This window comes from Sarcophilus harrisii, chromosome 3 (assembly GCF_902635505.1).
Source record: "Sarcophilus harrisii chromosome 3, mSarHar1.11, whole genome shotgun sequence".
Taxonomy (NCBI): Eukaryota; Metazoa; Chordata; class Mammalia; order Dasyuromorphia; family Dasyuridae; genus Sarcophilus; species Sarcophilus harrisii.
The window spans coordinates 202532205-202549335 of NC_045428.1; the positions used below are offsets into that span (position 1 = coordinate 202532205).

The 17131-nt window shown below is 36.0% G+C and overlaps 1 protein-coding gene across 3 annotated transcripts in view; it reads left to right on the forward strand.

Annotated features, from left to right (window-relative positions):
- Positions 1-16129, forward strand: part of ARHGAP6 (Rho GTPase activating protein 6) — a 580691-nt gene extending 564562 nt beyond the window's left edge. For all 3 annotated transcript variants that reach the window (XM_003765584.4, XM_023500347.2, XM_031959003.1), the window contains exons 11-13: positions 10194-10456; positions 12261-12341; positions 13990-16129. In XM_003765584.4, the coding sequence (XP_003765632.1) occupies positions 10194-10456; positions 12261-12341; positions 13990-14708 (1063 nt within the window). In that variant the 3' untranslated portion in view covers positions 14709-16129. The remainder of the gene's footprint in view (positions 1-10193; positions 10457-12260; positions 12342-13989) is intronic.
- Positions 16130-17131: the final 1002 nt, after the last annotated feature.

Here is a 17131-nt window from a genome sequence, read left to right on the forward strand (position 1 = left end):
TTCCACCACTGTTCAAACAGATGAAGGGGAAAAAATGCAAAAACAGGATACACAGCACATGAGCAGTAAGGATTTTGATAATCTCCAAAAAGGCATTGAATTTAAAAGCATGGGCCATTTATATTTAATCTGATAAGCCAGGGAGAAATATAGCAGCATAATGAATATAATGACAAGAGTATTCAAAAATAGCTGATATTGCTGTAGTTCTTCTTTTGCATTTAATTCTGTTATCCCCAAGGACCATGGCATGCCAATAAAGTCTAAGGAGTTTTCTTGGCAAAGATACTAGAATGGTTTGCTATTCCCTTTTCCACTGGATTAAGAGTTAAGTAACTTGCTCAGTCACACAGCTAGTAAATGTCTAAGGTTAGATTTGAACTCAGTTCTTCCTGACTCCCAACCTGAGCTCTATTCACTGAGCCATTTTAATTGCTTCGATAGAAATGTGCAAAGTGAATTGGAAGGCAAAACTGGGTTATTGAAAATAGAAAAAAACAGCCTAATAATTTGAGTATTGAGACATGAGGTCTTAGTCAAAGATAATGGAAGTGGAATGGCATGAACCCCAAAAGCTTCAGGAAAGGAAAAATCTACTTGAAAATGAATAATAATTAAAGAACAAGGAGAATTCGTGCTAGCAGACAGTGGCCATGATTTATAAATGGCCATTTTGAATATATTTTTTCATTATATATTTCATAAACATTTAAAAACTATATCATTGGGATGCCCTTTAAGCTTATTTCCCCTGAAGCTGGCACAAATAACACCTCTCGTAAAGCTTTGGACTGTTTGTTGTGATGACAGAAGGAAATAGCAAAAGCTTTTATTTAGATCTGGGAAAAAGTTTCCAAGATTGCATGAAACCCAAAACATATTAATTCTAATTTATGTTATGAACGATTAAAAACTTTTACAGTGATTTAAGAACTTGGTGTTTTGGGGGTTTGTCCTTTATACACATCAGGATTTGAAAAGATCAGAGAATTCACTCTTCTGTGTTCTGATTGGATCTTTTTATTTTTTGGCTCCAACTGAAAATCTTGAGTAAGAATGTTACAGAGAGATTAGAAGAGATTTGTTCTATTTTATTGCTAAAGATCCAAGACTTTCAGTTAAGCTTCTTTTTGAATTGCTTATTTTGTTTGAAAGATTTATAGGCTGCATTTCCTCCAAACTGAGTTGAATAGTTTTCTCCTTCCACATAAAGTCATGGGGAGAGGGCCAATGCAGAGGGGAGTTAGGAAGGACAATCAAGAAAGGCCAATCATATTGACTACATAGAGTATTTATTTTGAAAGAAAACAGCCAGACATAGAAAGATATTCAAATGTATATTTATAATAACAAATTATACAAGGGCATTTAGTGCTTATTTTGTCAAACTTGATGTGATTTTAGGCATGATATTAATTAAAGAGACCTAATTTCAGTTTCTAATAGATAGTCCAATCTGGAAACAAGTTTAAAATATAACTTATTCAGATCTAAGAGAAGACAAGAATAATGTAGATGATTTAAATCCACAGATAATGTTTGAGATTAATTTTAGTTAAATTTGACAATTATCCTCCTTTCCCATCAAACCTCTTTCTAGAACTATAAATAAACAGCAACATCAGAACCCAACTAGTATTAAACATAAATTTAAGTATAAATATATAATATATATATATAATATAAATAAAAAATGGTGAAGTGGATAGAGCACCAGCCCTGAAGTCAGGAGGAACCGAGTTCAAATCTAATCTCTGACACTTAACACTTCCTAGCAGTGTGACTCTGGGCAAGTTACTTAACCCCAATTGCCTCAGAAAAAAAAAAAAAAAAAATAAATATATATATATATATATATATATATACATACACATATATATAATATTTCTTCTAAAATAATTATCTGCTTTATAAATTATGTATATATACATGTATTATATAAAACCACACACTAACAATGTTAAAAATGTCATTTAGAATGTTTAGAATATTATCATGTGTTGTGATACAGGAACCAGCTGCCAGTGGCTGCTGGAGGTCTAACTCAGACCTGTAGAATGGATCTCTTCATGTGAGAGATTGATGATGATGATGATGATATAAGAGGACTGAGAGTCAATTGCTGTTCTCTGACCTCCTCCTCTTCCCTCTTGCCTCCAATTTATTTCATTCCCATTCCATAAGGAACATTTGTGAAGGTTGTTTTGTAACTCCTTCAAGTGTTAATGATTCACAACTGTGGAGGCTTTAGGAGAATTGACCTGCCCCTTCGCTTAGCCATGGTCCTTAATAATCATGCTTACCAACAATTTATCTAATATTCTGATTCTCAAATTTGGTACTTTCTTAAGATCCAATCAAGCTTTTTTTATATAAGAACTTAGATGAAAGAAAAAGAACTTAAACATTTGGATGCTACTTACTATGGCTGTTGCCAGTTAATTATTGAGAAAAAAAGTCAGATAGAAATACAGAAAGATGGGAGAGAGGGAAGGGAAAGGGAGGGAGAGAGAGGTTTCTGAAGTTGTTACTAGAATTTATCTTCTCTCATTACTAAATAATGTTATATCACAAAGATGACAGGAAATTTTGAAAGAATAAAAGTATGATTTTATCATCTTAACATACTGTGCATCTATTAAATTTTTACTCTGATGCCTTATTATAGCTTGGGGGCTTCAGATGTGATCCTGGGGACATTTTGTTTGTTGTCCAATAGAGGTACATGAACAGAGTTGTCTATAAGATGATAGTTTTTGTTTTGTTTTTTGGTCACAGCAACTAATAAAGACTATTCTCAAAGGTAGAGGAAAGTATCTATGGTGATGAAATCATGAGTCTTTGAAGTATTGCAGGATACTGCAGAGAGTTTCTTTGAATTTAATAGTTGGTGTATTTTACTAGCCATCACATTCTAGATTCTCAGAGAGTAAAGACTCACTTTGATGGATCTGTGATTTCATTACCATGGGTACTAGCTCTATCAGTTTTTGAAATTTATCTGTATGACCTTTTCATCTTCTGTGATTCTTGGCCCTATGCTTTTATAAATCCAAGTACAGAAGGCTTTCCTTTAAGTATTTTTACATGTCAGATACATCAAAGCAGTACTTGAGCTGCTTTTTATTATCCTTGCTCTCAATATATGACTGCCTCACCTACTTTTCTAATTGCATATATTTTGGCTGATATATTTTGTACCACTTCTTAAGGACAAGGCAACTTTGATGGATCATTATTCCCATTATATGTGTCATCAACTCCGTAAAAATGAAGTTTTGAATCAAAAAAGCCTTTCCTTTGGAGAAAATTTTAGTGTAAGATTTGCTTTAAATATAAAACAAAAACACTTGTGGGAGTAATATGGAATAAAAATGTCTATACTGACAGATTTCATAGGGTATGAATGTCCATTTTGCGAAAAGCATTAAAAAAACAGGTATCTGAAAAGTAAGTTCAAAATGTAAATAGTAAAAGAAAAGTTGAATGCAAAAGAGTAATTTGGAGGATTTTTAAAAAGATTTAAGAAAAAAATACCATTTTAATATGTATCCTATAAAAAATAAATTAAATCAATAGCATTTTCCATTTACCTGACATAGATTCAGAGCCTTCTGATTTATAAGACGTCAGGGATGTAACTAAATTAAAAACCTTGACTAACTAAGCTGCCAGGTCTGACTCTATTGCCAATTAGTACAGGAAGGTTCATTGTCTCTTAACTTGAGTCATCATCCATAGGCTGGTAAAAGAACTAAAGATGTTTCTCTCTTTCGGGGGAGACATTTCCTGGGGACATTGCACAAAGGGATGTTTATACAGAATTGTACAATAATTAAGTTGAAATTTACTTAAAATACTCAATAAATTCAAAGCTTCTATGGTGGGCATTGCATTCTTTCCACAGTACAATTAAGAGCTTCAGAGTCATGATTATGTCCATTTAATTTAGGTTCCAAAAAAGTGAGTTTATCAATTAAATTATTAAGCTATGTATAAGCCACACATTTTAAAATATTCTTTGGGTATTTATTTTTGGGGAAGGTCAGCATGGTGTTTTATTGGCAGCCCATGGGGAATTGAACAGAGGTTTTCCATTTATTCACAGAACAAGTACTGTACTCCCCGCTGCAGTGCAAGTTTGCCCACAGTACTCAGCCAGTGTGTTTACACCCTGACCTGGAGGGACCACGCTAAGGGTGAGCGTGTTATTTGGTCTCCATGCTCATTCAGTCTTGATTCAGTTAGCTGAGACTGCAAATGGGGATGCCATAGCGGTCTTGGTTCTAATGTATTTGGCAACCTATCTTCCTTCTGTGGTAGCAAACCAAAAAAAAATAAATAAATAAGAAAAAAATCCAAGAGTAGCTCATCCCACCAAAGAAGTGTTTAGTCTGAACATATATGAATCCATCCCAGAGAGAGTCAAATTAAAGAAAGTAAGGCTCCCTTTTCCTTTAGCAAAAACCCTGATACCTAAAAATGTTTCCTCTTTAAAAAACAAAAAGTATAGGGACTATGACAGTGCTATTCATGGTCCTCTTAGACTGCAACGTGGAAGTCATTTCCTGTTACTCCCTGAGACTCAAGTCAAATTGGACTTCTCAGGGACAGTTTTGCTTCTGAAGAGAGAAGCCAGGCAGTCATGTTAATTTGATCTTCCAGCCATCTCCAAAACGAGTACTATTTTCTCACATCCTCAAGGTTTCCTAATTTGGGCAGAGGGTCTCTATTGGAATATTACAAAATATCTTTTCCTAGATGGATTCATGAACATTCTATGATTAGAGAGCACTGCTTGGATTTGGTTTGGGAGTCTGCATGGACATGTTATTGTTGTTGAGTCATTTTGATAATTTCCAACTCTTCATGACCCCATTTGGGTTTTTCTTGGCAGAGATGCTAGAGAGGTTTATCATTTCCTTCAGCTCATTTTACAGATGAAGAAACTGAGGCAAACAGGCTTAAGCGATTTTCTCAAGGTCTCACAGCTAGTAAGTGTCTGAGGTTGGATTTGAACTCAGGTTTTCCAGGCTTCAAATCTATGCTCTACCTGCCTCCTGCATGGAGATAATAAGGACTTGTTCAAGAATACGGCTGAGCTGACTCTTAATGCTAAATTGTCCTGAGGACTGCTAATATTCCTTTACTTTGGGTCAGCCAGTTCATCTGTGTTTTTAATCAACTTCTTGGCTTGTTCATTTTTGTTGTTGTTTCATGGGTTTTAGACTCAAGGGTTTCTTTCCCCATCTCTTCTTATTGCTTTCCATATTTTAGCCATATAAGATTTGTGTTCCTCCATATCTGCCGAATTTGTAAAAGCAATTTTTAAAAAAATTCTGCCTTTTTTCCAGGCAGTTAAAAAAATAAAGAATTACTCTACATTTGAATTGTTGGCATTTTTATAGAATCCTAGTTTAGAACTAGAAGATACCATAGAAATCATCACATTCAAAATCCTACTCAAAATCCTCCCAAAATAAAATGATTTGCCCAAAGTCCCATAGTAAGAAGTTGAACTGGGATTAATAGATCTTATGACCTCTAGTCCATGCTCTTTCCTTTATAACAAACTGTTTGTTTGTTTTTTATATAGAATCCCTGAGGTTAGTGAAATTCTTTTTCTTGAATCAATAGAATAGACATTTACATTGAACACCACCTCGGGCAAGTTATATTACCATCCGTGCCTCATTTTTTCTCATCTGCTAAAATGCTGGTATCATTAATAAAATGGCTAATTATCCAAAACTCTAGAACTTTACAGTCATCACAGAGATAATAATGTCTTACCATATTTATCTCATAATAGATAGCTGAGCAGAGAAGGTAAGATCATAAATATGAAAGCACTTTTTAAAGTTAAGTGAGTTTTTTTTTTTTTTGTTTTGTTTTGTTTTTTTTGCTGAGGGTTTTGGGGTGAGTTCTTAACTTAAAGAAAAATTATCTATTTGAAGTTTCAAAATTGAGACCAATCTAGTTAAATATCTACTATATGCAAAATCTTGTGCCAGATGTTGGGGATACAAAGATTAAACATAAAAAGTCTTTAAGAAGCTTACATTTTTCTGAAGGGTAATACAGTATCATGCAGGGCATGATGATGATCAGAGTAACAGCAGCAAAGGGGCACAGTGGATAGAGTGGCCCGGAGTCACAAAGATCTGAGGTCAAATCTAGCCTCCAACATTTACTAACCACATGACTGGGCAAGTCACTTCCTCATATGTAAACTGAGGATAATAATAGAACCTGTCTCCCAGGTTATCATGAAGATCAAATGAAATAATAATTGTGAAGTGCTTAGCCCAATACCTGAAACATAGTAAATACCATATAAATGTTAGTTACTATCATATTTGGGCAGCTACAAGTCATATGGACAGAGTACCAGGTCTGGAGTCAGGAAGACTCATCTTCCCGAGTTCAAACCTGGCCTGTAAGTTTTGTGATCTTGGGCAAGTCACTCAGTGCTACTTGCCTCAGTTTCCTCATCTGTAAAATAAACTGGAAAAGGAAATGGCAAAGCGCTCTAGTATCTTTGCCAAGACCATCCCAAATGGAGCTAAAAATCCCAAATGGACTGAAACAACTTAATAATATGATTATCTAGATATATAGGAATTCAGTGAAACCTCAGAGCAAAGCCTTACTAAAAGCTAACCTTTACCAAATATAACATTGGTTCCCCTCTCCCAGTAAACTACATTGGTGACCAATGTAATTTACTAAAATAGTTGCACACATTTGACTGTGATATATCATAGAGACACAGTTTTCAGCCCTTTATTCTGAGAAGTTCATCCCTCAGGCCAGGAACAGTAGAACAAAAATAGTAGAAGGGCTGCAAAGGCAATTCACATAAACTGATTTCACAAAGCTGATTTTTCCATGGGAGTCTACATTGCCTTCATCTCCACAACTGCCTGTGGACAAAACATACCTGGTAGTTTGACCTAGGTTTTTAGGCTATGAAAATAGTGTCAGCAACTCTATGCCTTTGTTTTTATATGACTATCTGTTATAGTAAGATCCCAATTAGTGAGAATAGTAAGTCCCTTAAAGTAGTTGCATATAATAAGATTTATGTTGATTGACATTATAATTACATAAAATGTGGCAATTAATCCAATGGAAATATGATGTGAATTCGAATAATCTGACCAATTCTGAAGATGTGCTATTTGCACTTATCTGGGGCTAGCAGATCCAGATGGGGCCATCACCACCACTCAGTTATGGTGGAAAACTGGCCAGTGTCAACCCCACTGTGAATGCTAATTCTTTAATAATGATCACCCTCATCTTCTTCTTGAATGAGATGTCTGAATATGGCCACCACCAGCTGCTAGAATTGGAGTCCCAGGTAATCAGTGATAGCTTTCTCTGCGAGAACAAGAGGAGTAAAAGCAGCTTTGCTAAAAGGAAAACAGGTAGTACATTTTAGCTTAGGATTCTTGGTGCTTTATCCATGGCCTGAAGGTCAAGTTTTAATCACTCATTTAAAAGGTGGTTAATGATTTTTTAAAATGGGTAGGTTAGGAAAGGGTAAAAGCTTCAGTGGTAGCTGTGCTTTGGGGTTAAGAAGCTCTTTTCCAACTTTCTTTCCAACAGTATGAATTATAGCAAAGAATGATTATAAGTTAATGGAACAGCTGGTAGAGATGCCAGATTATTATCTAGTGAATGGGTTCTTAACCATTTTTATGTCATTGACCCCACTGGAAATCTGAAGAACCCTAAAGACCTCACCTCAGAATAATTTTTAGTGCATAAAATACAATACATATAATAACAAGGAAAAGGAAAACAAATTATATTGAAATATAGGTATCAAAATATTGAGGAAAAAACAAATTTGTAAAACCTAGGCTCATATATTACAAATAAGGAAAGTAAGGCTAAGGGATGTTGAGTTGCTTATCCACAGTCTACAGATAGTAAGCATCAGAGGCAGGATTTGAACCCAGATGCCCCAGGGTCAGTGCTTTTCTCATTGTGCTACCCTAGCTCCTCAAGCACTTGAAGTCCATATTCTGTGATATATACACAAAGCATGACTGAATCAGTATGCCTTACAGAACTTAAGGAATGAGCTTTTTCTAGGTCTGAAAGATGGACTGAAAGAATAATAATATGTTAGCAGAAATGTCTACTGGACAAAATATTCCAAGAAGTGTGCACAAAACATTATAAAAGTGTAAAAAAATCTTACATTTATTGGGTCTTTTTAATTTACAAAATACTTTGGAATCACTGTTACTCAGTCAAATAAAACTCTTGTTGATCCTATATGGGGTTTTCTTGGCAAAGATTTGGAGTGATTTATCATTTTTTTCTTCAACTCATTTTACAGATAAGGAAACTGAAGTAAATGGGGTTAAATGATTTCCCCAGGGCACATAGCTACTAAGGGTCTGAGGTCATATTTGAACTCAAGCTATTTCTGACTCAGGGCCCAGTACCCTATCCATTGTATTACCTAGCTTAGATTTCATTTGATCCTCACCAAAACCAAGTGAGAAGCTAAATTACTCAGCCTAAATCATATAGCTGTAACTCAAACCCAGGTTTCCTGATTCCAGTATAGTCTTTTTTTTCTAGCAATATTTTGCATTTCTTACTTGCTTATTGGATATAACTGGGTAGGCATTGGACTTTTCAGTAATTAGACGCATTCCTTCTCAATACTTTCTCACTTCAGGACATGATAATCAATTGTGCAAATGAAAGAAAGCAACAGAGCCATTGGTTGCTACTTAAATAAAAATCTTGGGGTTTGCTTTTTGTTTGCTTGCTTTTCCATTTTCAGAAAAGAATCTTAAGTTTCTTTCTTTTCTCACACTCTTCCAAGATCTGGAAAATAACTTAGAATTTTCCTGTGGTTCTTTGCTACATAAATCATCTGACATCAGTTATCAAAGATGGAGGGAGAAGGAGGAGGTGGAATTTATGATTTCTGGGTGGGCAATAAATGCCCTTTTAGTAGAACATTTCTGAGTTCCTCAAAATTTCAGGGATGGGTGAATTATCTTTAAAAAATACTTAAATTACAGAAGGAAAAAAGCAACCCACATATTTTTATTATGGTTAATAAAAACTGCTGGCAAGTTGACCTTGTTGACCTTGAAAGGTCTTCTTGCCAGAGCTGTTTTCCTTCATCTTGCTTTATTCTGGGTGATTCAGTATTGCTAGAACATGCTGGCTTACAAGTATTTACCTTTCTTTTTTCATAATAAAAAAAGTTTTGAAAATCAGACCCAAAAAATTCAAAGAATGACCAAGGGGAATGAAGGATGGGGAGGATCAGGGTTATTTTTGCACTTATCAACCTGTGATAATTTCCCTTTAAGATGTTATCAGGGATACTGTATTGAGGAGGGTAGAAAATAAGAGATTATTCAAGGTAAGATTTCCCTTGATGTTCTGGAAGTTTTGGGGGTTTTTTTGTTGTTGTTTTGTTGTGGGGTTTTTTTTTGTCCCGCTTACATTTTCTCAGTGTTGTTTGTGCCACATTTCCATAATAGATATATGGACTTATATTTCAGACATGTGCTAATAGTATGTGTTACAAAGCTTATGAAAAGCAGTCATCTCAAGAAACATGTTTCAAATAAATATACAAAATGGAACAGAGAGCTGGACTCTTGATGGTGTTGCTGTCAAAAAGTGCACATACACTACATATTTTCCCCACACAAAGCTTAGAATGTGATAAGTAGAATGTGATGCATATACATTATTCTAAATGAATGAGATTTAATATGGATTTAAAAATCATTATTTGTGGGGGGGGAAGCAAAGAACTAATAACTTTCCAGGATATAGTATTAATTTTCCTGGGAATTATATCCAAGGCTTTCCTTTAGAAATGGGGCAGGGGGAGGCTTTATCAGTACTTATGCACAGCAAAGTGGTCGAGATAATATAGGAATCCATTTATTATTCTGTCTCTCCCCTTCCTTGGATGGTATTTTGTTGAAACATCTGTTGAGTTGGACTGCCCTCTGCTGACTATTACATGAAACAATTTCATTTCCTTCATAGAAAAGTGTTGACATCGTTTAAAAGGTCTTTTTGTTTCAGCACCTTTGTTCGCGTATTCCCTTCTCATTGTTGACATTGCTTCTGTACCCAAGGATAATTGGAATTATTGATTGTTAACATTACACCTCATGCTCTCGTCCTGGCAGAAGCCCCCACCTGCTGAGATCAGAAGGTTCCTTTTCCACAGAAGGGAGACATTCATCTACTGACTCCAACAAAGCCTCAAGCGGAGACGTCTCCCCTTATGACAATAACTCCCCAGTGCTGTCTGAACGTTCATTGCTGGCTATGCAGGAAGACATTGCCTTGGGTTCAGAGAAGCTTTACAAGGTGCCTGAACAATATATGTTGGTTGGCCACTTGCAGTCTAAATCAAGGGAAAGTTCTCCTGGAATATGGGCTGGAAAAGGTATGGTCTAATTGTCAAAAAATGCAAGCTTTATAAAATCATATCAGTCCCTTAATCTATGACACAAATGGCTCTTTTCTCATATATGTTCTGATTATCTTATTTGTCCTATTCAGAATCCACAAATTCTGCACTCAGATATCTGGAGTCTTGCGGAAAGCATACTAACTTAATTTAAGACATGCTATGGTTTACTCTTTTATCTTACCTCACAGTGACCTTATAAATTCTAAATTATTTGGTTTAAGTGGCCCAGTTTCTGCAATACCATTTTGTGGAAGTATCCTTCAACTTCTTACAATATTATCTAACTTCCTTTGTCTTTACTGTAGTCATTGTCTACTTACTCTAAAGCATTACATATTAGGTATATGTGTCCTAAGCTTCATGAATAAGTAGACATATTGAATTTGAGATGCTTGTAGGACATTTATGGAGGCAGCTAGATGTCACAGTGGGGATAAAATGTTAAGACCTAGAGTCAGAACGATTCATCTTCCTGAGTTCAAAACTACTAACTGTGACCCTGAACAAGTCACTTAATTCTGCTTGTCTTGGTTTCCTCATCTGTAAATGAGCTGGAGAAGAAAATGGCAAAATACTCCAGTATCTTTGCCAGGAAAACTCTAAATGGGGTCAGGAAGAGTTGGATGTGACTGAAAATAACTGAACAACATCCAGAGAGATTTGACCAACAGGTAGCTGGAGATGCAAAACTGGAACTCAAGAGAGGGACTAGAGCTGGATATGTAAGTTTGGGGGTCATCTATACAGAGATTATAGCTTTGGATTTGTGGAAAGTAATGAAAGCACCAGGAAATAATGTAAGGAGAGAGAAGAGACTAGAGTGCAGTTGTAGAGAATATATTTATATATGTATATGTACAAGTATATGACATGGATGAAAATCTGCTAGAAGAGACTGAGAAGGATCAATTAGATAGGGAAAAAGAGCATCACCATCATAAAGCAGTGTCACAAAAATCCAAGAAAGAAAAAGAATAAAGAAAGAACTTCCACATAGTGAGATTCAAATCTCAGTGGCTAGTGAAGCTGTCTAGATAAAGCTGGAAGGGTTCTGGTCCTAATAGCAAGGAACAACTGGTAGCAGGTGAAATGGCAAAGTATCAGTGTTAGCTACAGTCACATAGCTGATCAAATATCTGAGGCAGAATTTAAATTCTGGTCTTCCTGGCTCTAAGTCCAATACTCTTCACTGTGCCACCTAACTACATAATGAAGTTGTATGCAGTAGGGTTGAGTTATTTCCTAAGATCTTGACATTTTGGATATAAATGTTTCAGTGTTTGTTTGGAAGGATTTATCTTCCCCTCTTTTTTTGGTCATAAAAGTTGGGATATGGCCGTTTCTGGATTCTTTGAAAAACAACAAATTCTCAAATGTTTGGATTTCTTCTGAGGGGTATTTAAAACACACACACACACACACACACACACACAACAAGCTGTCACTGATTTTTTAAAACTACAAACTGATCTCATAGCACTTATATTTGTACTACTTGTGTGGCACTTGACTTTTTTTTTTTTTTACTGAAAAAGTATAGGCATCCTACATATGCTGCCATAAATTGTTACTTGTACATGTAAGGATGTTTTGTTTTCCCCAATTTTGTCAGCTTCATGAAGGCAAGATCCATGTCTTAAAACTTCTTTGAATCTTTCATAGTTCCTAGTGCTTTGTCTAACTTAGGTTTTTTATAAATAGATACTGATTAATTGACTGATTTTGATTAATTGGCTGTATCACTTCATATTATAACATTTCATTAACTCTTCCTTAGATGTGTCAGAGGAGCCCTTCAATATTTGGGGAACCTGGCATTCAACATTAAAAAGTGGATCCAAAAGTCCAGGAATGACAGGTATGACACTACTCTTAAAAGCACTATTTTGGCAAGTCTTGCAGGATGTATTGATTGCCTTGGGTGGGGGTAGGGGATGTTGTTTTTTTGCTTCCAGGCTAGCTGAATTCAATAGTAATCCAAAAAGTTGTTTCTTAAGACATATGGGTACAGGACTTCCCTACTTCAATGGCTTTGTGAGCTCAACCATAAAGATTCTCCCTCTAGTGGTAGAAATCATCATCCAACCTCAAATTTTCACTTTTCACACATCCTACAAAGATTGATTCAGCATGCTAGAAGTCTTCATCTTTTGGAAGCTTTTTTTGGATTCCAGGGCAGCATTGGAGATGTCGCTCTATTACAAAAACCCACCAGAGATGTCATTGTTTTATTCAAAGAGGGTTTTTTGAGAGGTGACTTTTGTTTTTAAGTCAACAAGCATGTTTTTAATCACCTGCTATATAGCTAAGTACTGTTCTAAGTGCTGTAAATCACAGTCATTTCCAAATATAATGGCCCACTCCCCCATTATACCTCTGACACTGAACTCTCTCTTGAAACAAAGAAAAACTATTAAGTCAAACCAACTGACAGTTGCCACATCTGAATGTGCACTCTGGCATTTAAATCATTATTGGTAACATGCTGTTACCAATATATTAGTGTTGTGCTATCATTATCCACTAGACATCTCTCCATCAATTGAAAAGATATTTTATCTGGCTGATATGGAATGGTTCTGGAACTGTGGTCCTCTCACCTCATTTTTCACTTATCAGACTCTGAAAATGTGCATTTCAAAAACTGTCCTTGTGCTTTTGGCCTATGTTACTTTGAAAGGGAAAAGTCCCTCTTTCCCAAGAAAAATAGGGGCACAGAGATGACAGGTTACTTCCAAAAGCATTATGCTAAGAATCAAGAGAAATGCTTTCATCCTCAGTTTCAGAGAGAAAGCAAGTAGGAAAATAAACACTGTTGCTGCTCTGTTCATTATCTTCTGGCTTGAATTGTTTCCTTTAGCTTCTGACTAACAGGTTTCATTGATAATAAAGTTACCTGAAAAAAAAAAGTAGTTTGCCTGTCTCCCTGATTAAAATTCCTTTAAATAAGAGGAACATGGTCTTTTCCTATGTTCTTCACAACACATAGGAGTACTATATACTATGTGCAATGGGGATATTCAGGAAGATAAACTGGCAGGAATAATTATCAATGATCAATAATAACCAGTATTTGTGTCTTATTTTAGGATTGCCAAAGCACTTGACACATGATATCATAACAAGCCTGTGAAGTAGGGGCTAATGTTTTGCCTTTTTTACAGATGAGGAAATAGCCTGAGAGAGATGAAGTGACTTGCCAACTATCACATAGCTATTAAGTATCTGAGGTAGTTTTCCATACTAAGTTTTTTGTTTTTTAACTATAAACCCAGAATTGAAGGTATTATGGCATCTTTCTGCCTTTTAATGAAAAATAATGATCAAAAATATGAATCTTATTCTTTGGTTTGGGGCTGTTTGACTCTGGGCAAGTCACTTAATCCTGTTTGCCTCAGTTTCCTTATCGGTAAAATGAGCTCGAGAAGGAAATGGCAAACCACTAGTATCGTTGCCAAGAAAGTGACCATTTTTCCATGTTTTTCCCTTCCTATTCTGACTTCAAGGCTCCTATGGAGACATTTATGAAAGCAACTTCCTTCGTCCAGGGCGATGCTCCCTTTCCCAGGGGAACCTCTCCCTGAACTGCCCTCGCTGGCAGGGTAGTTCCGCAGAACTGGACAGTGGGAAGCAGATGATCAGGAGGACTCAGACCACAGCCACCATCCCCGAGTGCAAACCCCACGCTCCAGTATCTCGAGTTTGCAGCACACCCCAGATACAGGGGAGCAGGCGGGGCTCCTCCGAACAATCGAGGTCCGAGCAGTACTTGACTTTGAGTAGTGCAGAAGACCTCAGTGAGAGTGACTTGGACATGAGCTGGCTGCAAAACAGAGCCAAGTCTCTGTATCTGAGAGTAGCGGAGAGTAACAGAAATGAAGAGAGGCCTCCGCCTCCCTACCCAGGCCCGGGCAAGCAAGTTTCAGCACCATCTCAGCAGCCCTCAGAGAAACCATTATGGAGACTTCGGAGGCCAGAAGAAAGCTCAGAGATTGCCTCAAAGGAGGAAGGACAAATGACTGTCTCCACTGATAATCTGGATCGTGGTCAGGAGAATCAGGACACACTGAAAAAACTGGGCAATGCTTATTCCATCGAAGCCAGTGATCAGAACAGTAAAAACTTGGCAAATCCAGACTGGCATGATTGGCAGAGGGAGCGATGGCAAATTTGGGAGCTCCTATCCGCTGATAATCCAGATGCCCTCCCTGAAACTCTAGTATGACCGCTCCCAGTACCCCTCCTCCTATCTTCCCCTCAAAAAATAAAATAATAATACACATACACATACACACAAACTGCCATGAATGTCCGTTCTTCCCTCCAGTAGGAAAAAAGAAAAAATGATGCTGTTGGATCATCAGGTGAATTCTTAAATCTTTTTACACCAATTAAAGTTCATGTAAATGTTTTATTAAAGGCAACACTCTTTTCACTTTAAGATTTTAATAGCACTGCCAAATGTCCATTTACAAATAAAGTTCAGTTGCATAGTAAGCATTTAAGGGAGAAAAAAAATGGAATGAAACTATTTTAACAATTGTGCCCACAATGGCTGTGTGTAAGATAAAAATCTATTGCTTTGATGTAGCTGAATGTATTTATATGTCTGCAGTTTTGATGATTGTATATTATGTAATGGGTTATGTATGATAATCATATATGATATGTTCACAAACCAACAACAAAAGGAACAATTTTTACTGTTTTTTTGTTTTTTTTTAATCACTGCACTTATAAGCATTGAAATTCTATAGAGTGTGCACAAGCAGGTTTCTGTGCTTTTTAAATATACATTTGTAAATGGGGGAAAGCCCTTTTGTCACTGCCTGAGAAAAACACTAAACTTAGAGAGACAGGAAAAGCCGTATTTTTTTTATAATAGTAGTGTGATGGGGAAAAAATATAGTCACTAAATACTTTTTCATATAAAAATGCTTGTGAGCAAAATTTAAAAATTGATACATGATCAAAATATTTTTTAGATTGCATTAGGAGATATTCAGCTAATCAGTCAGGAATAAGGCCGTGCCTAACAAATGGAAGAATAATTCAAAAGTCCTTCTCCCCAATCTACACTAAGTACAATTTTATATAAACAGTATATATAATATATTATATATTTATAATGTATAATTTTTATGTATTTTTCAAAACAACAAACTGGAATCCAACTCTGAAATTTTAAAAGCCTAAATTAAGATATGTAAATTACATTTGAATGGGGCTTTTCCTTTTATCCCACATGCAACCAGTATTAAAAATAAATAGATAAAAGCAGTGCTTTGGGTATTAAAATTATGTTTGAAAATAAATCCATCTTGGCATATACATGATATCAAAGGCTGAGAAAACATTTTCTTCAATGATTTTAGGCTGCTTTGTGAACTATAGTAATACTATTTAATATTACAGTATATGTTTGGATGTTTTTCAAGTAACTGCAAATCATTTCATGGCCAGCAGATGGCAATTTACTTCAGTGTTTTCAGAAATTTTTCATTGATAAGAGAAAGTGTATTATATTAAAAAAATGTTTTTCTAAAACATGCTAGTCTTAATTTTAATGAAAATGATGACTTTTTTCAGTAATGTTTTCTTTAAGTTCTATGTGCCATATTTGAATAAAGAGCTAAGCAAACCATATATTCTGTGGCATCAAATATTAAAAATTCATAAAAGAAGTTGGAATATTATGTTGGGAAAATTGCTGCTGCAAATCCAACATAGAACATATATGTGGGGTTACTGGGAAATAACTAAAAAGAAATCATAAATTATTTAAGAACACAAAGCAGATCAACAAACTTCCTTCCACTCAAGTATTCTTCCCATGCTTCCTTGGAAAAGAGAGATAACAACAATGAAAATGATGTGGGAAAGATTCCTATCTTTGATTCCCAAAGCCCTCTAGTGAATGTAATTACCCTTTGACTGGTCCCCTTGAATTCCAATAGAAGATCCAGACCTGTCCCAGCCCCATCCGGATCTAAGCCAACTTTGGAGCTACACCCAAAAGCCCCTTGAGCTAAGTCTCCTATTATAAAAGGACCACGCTGGGAACCTCTCTTTGCAGAGATTCCAAACATGCTAGCCATGTGAGGACCCTCTGTCCATTGGACCCTCTGTCCGTCCCCTCCTTATCTCTACCTTTGCCTAGGTTTTAATCTTGCTTCCTAACCCAATAATAAACTTCTTTTATCAATCTAGCTCTCTGGGCCAATAAATGCCTTTATTGGGGACTTGTGCTGCTACCAGACCTCATTTACTGCCGTATCCTTGTGCTGAATCCAAGGGGGTTGCAGGGGAGCTTTGCTTGACTTCCTGTACCACAAACCTGCCACTAGACCTTAACTAAACCCTAATTTCATTTAGGTACCCCAGATCTAGACCTCAACAAAAATATCCTACTACACTAGAAGAAATTCAAATATAGCCCTAGAGACAGATAGACTATGGGGCTTTCATTCAAGTACTAGACTAACTAAATTGAAAAATTTGTTGACTCCTAGGGAAATCCCTAGGGAATCCTCCCTAGGGTAGGAATTTGGGGAGCCATTAAACTCAGAAACACCATGGGAAGCAAAGTTAACACTTAATGGGGCTTTTACTTCTCTATAGGACTCCCATCACAGGTCAGTCAGTCTG